This window comes from Parasteatoda tepidariorum, chromosome 7 (assembly GCF_982258835.1).
Source record: "Parasteatoda tepidariorum strain Cologne lab strain chromosome 7, Ptep-v5.0, whole genome shotgun sequence".
Lineage (NCBI taxonomy): Eukaryota > Metazoa > Arthropoda > Arachnida > Araneae > Theridiidae > Parasteatoda > Parasteatoda tepidariorum.
In genome coordinates, this window is record NC_141761.1 from 58,702,009 (window position 1) to 58,713,553 (window position 11,545).

The following is an 11,545-nucleotide window of genomic DNA, read 5'->3' on the forward strand; positions in this document are numbered from 1 at the left end:
AATTGCATTTCACGTTGGCTTTAATGAAAAGAGTTAATTCGAAGCATAAAATTTTTTTAAGCACCAAGATATTGAAAAGCATATTGTTTTAATCAAGTTTGCTGTTTTAACAGCAAAACTTTAAATTTATCGTGATTCTTAGAAGTTTGTTTGAAAACTCACTGTGATATTTTATTTAACAATTAAAAATAAGAAAACAATATTTTTATAAATTTATAATATAAAATTTAAGAAAAAGTATGAAAATATTCAAGAAGTTCCTCAGCTTTTTAAATGAAAATTTCATTTAAAACAAGGTGTATTATTTATTATTTAGGTGCACAACCTGTGATTTAAAGGCTAAATGCGACCCTTGAATGGCCAATGTACCGCCTTCCGATAAAAATGAATTTTGAAAAAATATACAGCTTACATAAAAAAGCTTATAACCCTCTTCAAAACTAATTTCAATTTTTAAAATACACTGAAATATTATTCTCTATAAACTATTTATAAGACATTAGTTGTTGTTTGTGCTAGTTTTCCACAAATTTTAGTATGTAGTATTGCAAATTACACTACTTTATAATAACTACACAGCAAGATCAAAAACCCTTATTGTTTTTTTTTTAAGTACATGAACTAATTAAAATTATTTGAAACTTTATGTTTTTTAGATATTTAAATCAAATTTTTCCATTATTTGCCCAAGTCAATTCACAATAAAATTATGGAACAATAATTTTAAATTTTTTCCTCACATACGCAATACTAAAGAATTATTTTAAATACTACTCATACCTAGCGCATTTTTTTAAACAAATTTTAAAACAATAATTTCGTAATTTTAAATTGCTCTAAAAATTTTGTTTAATTTTACTATTTTTAAAGTTATAGTAAAAAAAAGAGAAAGAAAAAAATAAGTTTTTAATAAAAATGCTTTTATCTCCAAAAATATTTAAGCTAGATTTACATAATTTTAGTTATTGCAAATAACAACCAAAGTAATTGACGCAAGTCATAAGCTTATTGCTTGATTTTCTGGCCTATGAATTTGTTAAAAAATATTTGTTTTCTTCTGCAATTTTTTGTCGGCCTCCATGGGTGCAGGTTGCAAAAAAGGCCAGAACGGAAAATTTTTTCTGAGAGGACAATACACCAAGTATAACAACCAAAATGATCATCTACTTTATGAATCAGTCCATTTGTGTTTATTGTGATGTTTTTCACCTCCCAGCGCAATGCTAACCTTCCTATTTATATGATGATTAACCTAAGCTAAGTACTGAAATAGAAAATGAATAGCATTTAATAAATCTTACTTGGATGCAGTAAAAACAAGTGAGCTATTAGAAGATATGCTATTAATAGATGACTGATGACCTCTGATTTCTTCAAATTTCCTGAAAGAGCCAGTCGACCACAGCTTAAGGAAACCAGATTTGCAACCAGTGACAAATTCATTACGATCTTGCAATACATTTACAGCACAAATGCAGTCGTTATGTGCATTTTGCACAACCTGAAAATAAATAAAAATACAGAATAGCACACAAAATATAACAATAAACAAGAATTGATACACATTGTGTTTACTGAACAGGGTGGCCACTCAAAGCAGGTTTCAAATTTCCCTGATTTTTCCAGGTTTTCCAGTAAAATTCTTAAAATTTCCAGGTCAGCGTGTTTCTCCCCCCCCCTGCTAAAGTGCAGTATAGGTTCATGAAAAGTGTCAATATTAGTGTATTAGTCAATATAGTGTAGTATTTCATTTAAAATTTTATTTTTTAAATATATCATCTTGAATAGATGTGGAGGAAACAATATGTTTAGCTTGCAGAAAATAACGCTTTTAATGAATAAAATTTTTTATAAGTGTTAAATAGTTTTTGCACAAAATGTACCAAATAGCAATGATCCAAAACAACCCTGGATAAGTACTGTTTAATATATTTTTATTAAGCGAAAGAAAATAATTCCAGTTGATTAGAAACCAATAAATTCTTATATTTATTTATAGAGCCATTTTATACTGTATTTTAAACAAACAGTGCTCTTTATATAATTCATTGAAATAATTTTCTTTAAACCAATATCATAAGTCAAATGTTTAAATAATATTGTTTGTTTCAAATTAGCACTATTGTTTTAAGTCATATTCAGTATTTGTAAACGAAAAATTATCAATTTCTTGTTGCATATTCTATAGAGAAAAAAAACTAGATACAATTCTTTAACTTTTATTCCTTTTTTTCCGTTTCTTAATGGAAATTAGAATGCATTAAGAATTCCAATTTAACATGGTTTCCTAGCTTAGATAAGTTAATTGGTTTTGTTTTTACACCTGGGCAATTCCATGTTGTAGGAAAAAAAATGAACATTAATTTCTTAGAAAAATTATCTTACAAAACAAAACTTTGCTGAGAAAAATAATTCATTGGACAAAAGCTTTCAGAAAAAGAATGCAAGATAAAATCTCTAAATTTTAACCAATTATTTTTTTGAGAATTTTATAAAGTTAAAAATACTAAAACATTTTGAATAATTTTGTTAAAAGAAAAAAATACCCCCCAAGCAGAGGAACAAACTTCAACAATTAATTAATTCAGCCCACAGAATAAAAGAAGACTTAAAAAAAAACTTTACTTTTATGAACAGAAGCAAATATCCTAATCCTTTCTTCCACATTTTTGCCTTTCTTATACTACATAGTCCCATAACCTCCAATGAGGTCAAAGATTTCTCCATTCATTTCCCAACATAAAAGAGTTTGAAATGGCATTCTAGTTTAACTGGGTAATAATAAAGAGAATTTTAATGCTAGAAAAGTATTGCTTAGTTGATGATATTTAAACTTCTCTATGATAAATTTACGTCTAAATAAAAGTGGATATAACGGATGGTAACATAATTTAAATTAAAAGAAAAATTCTAGTTTTTCTTTGAAATTCCCTGATTTTTCCAGGTTTTTATCCAAATTTCCCTGACTTTTCCAGGTTTTTTCCAGTATAAAAAAATTCCCTGATAATTCCAGGTGGGTGGCCACCCTGACTGAAGTACACTTTCTGATATTTTGAAAGAATTCTGGTGTTTATAAGAGCTTCAAATATTACATCCAGATAATCCCCTCCCCCAAAAAACTCAATGTAAATATTTAACTGAAATCAAACAGGGTATCTGCTACATTTTAGATTTTCAAATTCATGACTAATTCCAAGAACTTTTCCTGACTTAACAAAGTTACTAATTCCCCCCGACAAAAACAGAACAATAAATTTGAAGAGCATTATAGTAACATTCATTGAAATGATAGGTGTAACCAAAACTGTTATATTCTGCATCTTCATATTTATAGATTTGAAATTTAAAAAACAGAGTAAAGAAAGAGTTGAAGCAATAAAATAGCTGGAAAAAAAAAGCAAATAATTTTTTCTTCTGCAGAATTATATTCTAAAGATACTTTCCTCGTTCATCAGAAAGGAAAGAAATACTCCAGATTTTTCTGTTCTCATTTCGGAATACAAAAAATGCATTGCTTTAGTTAGAATTTTAAATTGATAAAATAAACAAACATTTTGAAATCACAGAAGTTTAAAAGATAATTTGTTCTAGAAATGATGTTTTTTCTTTCATTTTTTGAAAAAACATGATAAAAACATTTTATATTTTAATAAAATATGACTGTGAGTGGGGATTTTGTTAGAAATTCAGATATTTGGAACACCATGACATTGCGGGGGATTCCATTTTAAAAATTAGACCAATTTGGCGACCTAAATTCATGACTTTCCATGATTTTTTTAAAAAAAATAGTAAAATCATGACTAATTTTGTTCAATACCGAAATTCATGACTTTCCAGGTGTGCGGATACCCTGTCAAACTATTCTTTGTGGAGTCAGTTAGTTTTGATTCCTGAGTGAGAATAGTTCATGAATGGAGAACATTCCTCTGTGTGCTTATATTGAAAGATATTGACACTAGGGATATTTCTTTTGGTTTTTCATGTTTGTATTGGCAACACAAGGCATAAGATCTTCTGATCTCAAGCAGAAAAATAATTTTAACATACTTGACAAGCCATAACATGGGTTTCACACATTTAAATACATAGAAGTTAACTAGTTTCTAAAGAATTCTATAGGAAAATATTCTTCTTCAATGATGCATCAGTCCAGGGTGGGCCACGACCTTACTCAGAATCAAGTTCCAAGCTGCAATCTTCTTGGGTTGAGTCTTCCAGTTCATAGCTTTGAGAATTTTTAAATCTGTTTCTAGGCAGTTGATCCACCGGATTCTAAGATCTACAGAGAGCTTCTTTTCCAGGCGTCATAACATTTTACACCACCCAAAATGCTTCACACAGAATATTATTAAGTGGAAATTTTATAACAGAAAGGATAAAAAATGATTTATTCCCATTATATACTCAATTAATTGGGATGGTTAATAAATGTATCTTTTTGGATCTCTAATGATTGAATTTATGCAAATTTTATACAATACAATAATTTAATATAAATATTACATATATAATTTAATTATAACAAAAAGATGTCTAACATAATAATAATAATCTGTAACTCTGATAATCCCAATTAAAGAAGTGTCTACTGTATCTCAGTAACACATATTGAACCCCTTCTCTTCAAAGAGGTATCAGAAAAAAGATATATTTTGGTAAGAACGACTCATTTAAAACTTCCCATGACTTATTTGCTTTAAAACGCATTTGCCCTTTTAAACATTTTTATAAAGTGTTATAATGTTAAAGTGTTCAAAAATAATTATTCAAATGCTCCTAGATGGGAACATCTGGATTTAAACTTGCCATTATAGATTAATGTAAACACAGATTTGGTTTTTAAACATTCTTCTCGTGTATACTTTACATATTTCTAAAAAACAAACAAAACATTTTATAACAAATAAATATACAAGAACAATATTATTTAGAACAAATCAAAAAAAGAATACAATCTTCTTATCCTTACATATTCTGCTTGTTTAGTATCCAAGTTCCACTTTCTTATAGACTTATCTCTCGAAGCAGACAATAAAGTATTATCATAAAGGGCAAGAGCTTGGATTGCATCTTCATGAAAAGGCGAAAGACTGTATTTTGGCTTATGAATGCCGAAATCATCTTCCCTTGCTTCAAATACCTATATTAATAAAAACACATTGTAAAACTTAATTAATAGGAAGCACTTTAAAAAGGTGTTTACAGAAATGAGTTTTGTAGTTATAAATGCATACTTTAAGAGCTTTGTCGCCAGTACCACATACTATTCTATTTTTCTGAAACTCCATATCGTTAACAGCTAGGCACAGCACATTGGACTTATAACCAACATCCAAGGCTCCTATACATTGCAACCTAGAGTGAGAAATTACTTAGCTGATATTACAAACAGCACTTGTAACACATTAAAAGATAAATGAAGTTACAAATTAGAGTACAGTGAAATAGTGAGAAAATTATCAAGAGTAAACATGATTCCCAGCTAAGTTCTTATTTTTAAGATTATCCAGTGATTAAATCAAACGCTAAAAAATAATTATTATATAAATAACTAATAAATAATTTTTAGAGGGAGCATTAAAAAAGCATAAATACCTATAACTTAAAAAAAAAATATTGCAGAACATGGCATATGTGAGAATTAATTCATAAAAATTATCCTTAATAAGATTTTAAAGAAAGAGGAATAAATTCCGTTTAAGGTGATCCTTTCCCTTAATGTTTATTAGCACAATTAGTAAGACATAAACTTCCTTCTCTTGAAAAAAACTTATATGAATGAAATACGAAAGAAGATGAATGTATTTTTAAAGGCTGATTAATATTCATGGCTAAAAAATAGGGTAAAATGGAAAATAATTTATTGTTGTATAAAATTAATAAAAGTTAAAGCAAAGTTAAAAAATTGCATAAATTATTCAGTCATTAAATGTCATAATTATTATGTACACATGTTTTTTTAAGCCTAAATCTGAAATAATGTTTTTTTTTTAAACAGATAATGGTCTTCAAAGAATATTTTCTCTGTAGATCATTAAGAGGTTTGTTTTTTACTCATCAAAGTTACAACAGATATAATATTCTCATTTCAATTTTTAGTAAACGAACTATATGATTAATAATGACACATAAAATGTACACAATAGCTGCTCAGGCTTTTCTTACAAGTAGTTATTCTTTTAAAGGAATGAAATGTGGAAAAAAAAACTTAATTTCTCAGTCTATTGTAGAAAATTTTTTCAGAAGGAACAAATCAAAATTTCTATTCAGAAATAAAAGAATTCTACTTACATCCTCAAATCAAATATTTGAACCGATCGTGTAGAAGCTGCGTAAAGGAGAGTACCATACTGGTTTAAAGATATATCATTTATTTCATCATCAAGACCTAGAGTTGCATCTTTCAGTCGTTCAAGCTTACCAGATGCCCTAAAAGTAAAACAGCATTAAATAAAAATCGCAATGAGTCAAAGCTATGCAATTTTTAATATAATTATTGCACAAAAAAAGAAGAAAAGAAATCACAGAATATTTTTTTTTTATTTAACTTAAATTCAAACCATTCATACTATTGAATACTGGGAGAGGTAAAATAATCTGGTACTCATGCTGTTAGGATAATTTTCTTTTTAATATTTATTTATCTCATAGTTAATTCAAAAGTAAGTTAAAATAAATAGCAATTGTAGGTTGGCAACTTAGAATAAAAGCACCAATTCAGGGGTAAAAATTTAAAAATTGAGTTACAGGTAAAAAGACCAGTAACTAAAAGATTTTACTAGTTTGTCAATGCATTTCTTCTGATCCCTTTACATGCCTCTCAGATTTTATTTTTAAAGTTAATAAAGTAAATTAAGGGAAAATTGTAATCAAGAAAATGTTTAATGCTTTTAATAGTGATGAAATATGCTATTCCGTAGAGAGAGAAAAAGAAGAAAAAAGAGTAGAATAGGAAATTAAAAAACCATAACAGCCTACCCGGGGCTGCTAAATTTCTATGTTTTTTCGGAAAATGTATTGAAATGGTTGCTAAGTTTATGTCTCAATATATGATTTATCGTTTCAAAATTTTGATTTAAAGTAATTTTCTCCACCACTACCATTAAATTATTCAAAATTTAATAAAAAACACAACTTCGTTCCAACTTTTGTGTGATGTTTTAAAAAGGTTTGCAAAGCTACCAAGAAATCTGAAAGCTTCAGATTTTAATTTGCAATCATTTTATAAAATAATTTGCAAAAAGTGTAGTTGGCAGCTTTGCCTACTATACCTTTACAGAATTACTGGTCCTGTAGACCACTAATAATTATTCTATGGTGAATTTGAACCAGCATTAATTTTGATCCTAGCAAGCAATGATGTTTGTTTTAAAATATTATATTAATATAAGATTTATTTGAACATCAGGTAGTACTTATTAGAATATAGTAGACTGTTACTTTGTGGATAAAATTTGAATATAAAATAATAAAATTGTGAAAATAAAATTTGTGGATTTGTTGAAGATTACTCTTGTCTAAACCGGTGGTTCCCTAACTTTTTCTTCTTGGAAAAACTTCCTTTTTATAATATGTTTTATAATAAGAGAGGAAAAGGAATATACAATAATTTCAAAAAAACAATCGGATTTCTTTTAAGCCTGCACTCTTAAAATAATTTATTTTCAACCAGTATGTTTAAACTTTGAATCATACTATTGTGAAACTGTTTTGAAACCTTATTGTTTTCTTTCAAGTGAAACCATAGTATTGTGTAATAAAATTTAAAATGTCTTCATTTTTATTTTAATATGGTTCACACAAATTTATTATGCTCACTGAAATGGTGCCAATTGTACTTCATAATGACAAATTTAAATAGATTTAAAAATAATAAAGTTAAACTTCAATAGGAATATTAAAAATTTTAAAAAACGAAATAAAAGAATTATGAAGGAAACATAAATGCAATACAGGACTTCATCAGGGGGCACTCTGCATGAATAAATTTAATTCATTTCATTCAGAAAAGATGTCAGCTAAATGTGTAAGCTAACTGAAGTCGAAGAATATCAATTATATAAGAAATGAAATATTGGATAAAGGAAAAGTTAATAAAATTTTTTGCATATTTGATTTTATAAGAATATATGTAAAATTATTTTGCCACGTTAGCCATTTAAAACTTTGCTATTGTATTAGAAAATATTTTTTGATGCTCGAGAAAAATTTTATCTTGCTGAAGAACATAAAGAAAATATCAACTCAAAATGGTCAGGAATAAAATTTTTCAGTCGTAGAAATAATTTGTTATTCAAATAAATTCATTACACAGATCAGTAATCTAGAAAGAAAACAATTTTTTTTCATTTAATGTCCCTCCTCCTACAGAAGTTCAACCAATAATATCATCGAATACCTTCATCAGGGGTCTGTCCAGACAATTTGTGAACGGTCCAGTTTTTGTGAAATTGCGAAAAAATTACTCACATTCTTTCAACCAGGGTCCTGCTTTTATGAATTTGGTCCGGTTATTGCAAAAAACTTTTTCAAAGAGTTTTTAAATTGTAAATAGATACAAGATTATGCTCAGCACTGTAAAATTATAATAAAAAAATTAACTTTTCAAAAATAAACACTAATTGCTGCTTCTAAATTACAGATGCAACATACAAATATTTGGGATTTAGCCTATACTGCCGACGACAGGACTTAATTCGTTTACATTCATCTTTCTTGTTTTCTGCCCTGGTTCAATTAACAAAACAATAATGAAGATGAACAAATTTGTGAAGAGTCCAATTAAAAGAAAAGTCATTTTGTGAAGGGTCCGTTTTTAAGTTAAAATATTTTGTGAAGGGTTCGTTAACGAACCCAAATTCCTTCTAAACAGACCCCTGTTCATCAATTCTATGGTTATATTATTTGTTTTACATCCATCTCAAAAACTCTCATCCTGCCCTTACACAAAAGTCACCAGTCATTATTTTCTGAGAAAATGATAGATAAAATGACTCTTAATCAAAAACAATCTCGTGAAATTTTATTAAGAAAATTTTGCACACATACACATATTTTTTTTTTACCTTATTGTATTTAAGAAATGAAAATTACATTTTCAACAAGCGTAAATTAAGAGATAAACTTATACATCAAAATCATATTTTTGAAATAGTAAATAGGAGTTTAACTTACTCAATTGATTGAAGTGATTCCATGATGAAGGGACAATTAGAAATAACTTTATTTTTATGCATTGACATTGGTACTAAATTAATTCAGACATAGGAAACATGTTTGCAAAACATTTTTTGCTAAATAATTTAACTAAATAGCTGTGAAACAAAACCATGGAGTCACTCGTTGATATTTACACTAGAATGGCTAATCACATCAAAATTTTGTAGAAATCAAAGTGGAAAGGAAACCCATAAAATATCTATGATATTAAAAAAAAGCAAACTACATATTACAAAAAACCAAGGAAGTTTTAAAATTTCTTACCAAAATGTGTGCACAATAGATGCAGGATTCTGTCTTACATCCCAGACTTTTACTGATGATGCAGAAGCAGTAAAGGCTCTTCTTGTATATTCACAGTAACATACCTTTCTAACTGCACTGATATGATTCATATTTTGAATCTCTGCATTAATTGCTAAATCCCATATCCTAATGTAGCCATCTAGAAACAAATTCATACATACCAGAATGAAGCATAGTTTTTAAAAAAATATTACATTTTGGAAAGATAATAAATAGTGACAGCATTGAAAAGAAAAAAAAAAATTAGACTACATTTTATACTATTTGCTCCCAAATAATTTGCCCACCAAGAAAAAAACGGCAGAGTAAGCCACAAAACATGAACATTTAAAATAAGCTTAAATAATTTCTTGATTAAATTTTTAAAAAAATAACAAACAGAAATGATTAAGAATTCTAAAACCAAATACTCAAGGTCAGAGAAAAGAGAGCAAAACCTTTGTAATTTGACCATGTGTCTATTTTGTAAGTTGACTGTTGAAATAAGTTAAATTAATCTAAGACAGTTATTGAAAACGATATGAGTTGATTAAAAAAAATTAAAAAAATTCTATGCCATTATGTTACATCTTAGAATTTACTGAGTTGGGGAAAAAAAAGAATTAAAAGCTTGCCTAAATGAGTTAATCATACGGGACAGCTATTAAGGGCTTTTGTAATAAATAGGTTTGTAACTAGTAAATACTAAAAAAATGAATTTTAAAGTGTTGAAATGAATATCTATAATATAATAAAATATAAAAATAATAAGAAACAAGGAAAGAAAGAAAGAAATTAATTTTTTAATATTTAGAATCTTTTTTCTCCTTTTTTTTATTTATTTCCTTGTTTCTTTGTATTTAATGGGTTTAATGGTAAAAAAGAGCTAATAAAACTAGTGAGCAGACATAAGCATGAATGCTTAAATGAAAAGAAAATTCCTTCACAACAAAAAGCTGAAACTAACTTAACTATAATTTGAGAAGAAAAGGTGACAGTAAACGAAGCAAATAGTTCATAGCAATAAAAAAACTGAATGAATGTATCAATTTATGCAGTTTTTATAATAATTCAGAGCTATACTTTAGTTTTAACGATTCTTCGAGAAATTTATGGTGTGAAAGATTACCTTTATTTTATCATAAAAGATTTGGCAAAAATTATTTTGTTCTTCATTTTCTTATCTTTTCCTCTGATATTTATTCATTTTGAGATTATTTTAGAATAAAGGCATAATTAATTTATGGATGAATAAAAAATATGTTATGCCTCCAAGCAGTGAAATTCATAGTTTGTATACATAAAATCGCAATGTAAATAAATTGAAATAAATCTTTAAAAATAAAAGGTAATGTATTGCATAGACTTAGAACTTCATTTTAAAAAGTATCCAATGATCCCCGCAAAGAGAGTTCAAATTGTGAAACAATCCCAAAGTAACTGATAAGCAGTTCAGAGCCTTTGTGAGTGCAAGGAGCAATGGGTGACCCCTCTTGCTTTGATACTAGTAAGTTTAGTTTAATTGCATATATGTTCTTTTGTAGTGACATTTTAAGAAATTATTGATAAGAAATTGCTTAAAATAAATATCTATACTGCATCTCTAACAAAAATGCATTTCTTTCTCTTTAATCAATTCAATATTAAATTTATGTACAAAATTGAAATTTATTAAGGTAATGAACCACATTTTTTAAGATACATGATATACTTGGTAAATAATAATTTGAAGTCATTTTTAAAAAAATTTGAGTATATTTATTGTTATTTTGATTGGTAACATGAGAAAAATACATGATATACATATATATATATATATATATATATATATATATATATACACAGAGAACCGATTATCCGGAACGATCGGGACCATCGCTATTCCGGATATCTGATTTTTCCGGTTTTCCAAATCGCTACAAAAAGACGTTTCTTTTTATTGTCAAACTCAACTAAAAAAAATATATATATATATATATTTAGAATCATTTAAAAAACTCTTACTTCTTTTGACAGTGTAGGGAAGTAATGATTATTT

At 27.2% G+C, this 11,545-nt stretch overlaps 1 protein-coding gene across 1 annotated transcript in view; it reads right to left on the minus strand.

Moving 5' to 3' along the window:
* Positions 1–11,545, minus strand: part of LOC107453803 (kinesin-like protein KIF21A) — a 62,271-nt gene that overhangs the window by 1,912 nt on the left and 48,814 nt on the right. The window contains exons 30-34 of the mRNA XM_016070760.4: positions 9,487–9,667; positions 6,295–6,432; positions 5,238–5,358; positions 4,973–5,143; positions 1,302–1,501 (exon numbers count right to left, since the gene is read on the minus strand). Of these exons, the coding sequence (XP_015926246.2) occupies positions 1,302–1,501; positions 4,973–5,143; positions 5,238–5,358; positions 6,295–6,432; positions 9,487–9,667 (811 nt within the window). The remainder of the gene's footprint in view (positions 1–1,301; positions 1,502–4,972; positions 5,144–5,237; positions 5,359–6,294; positions 6,433–9,486; positions 9,668–11,545) is intronic.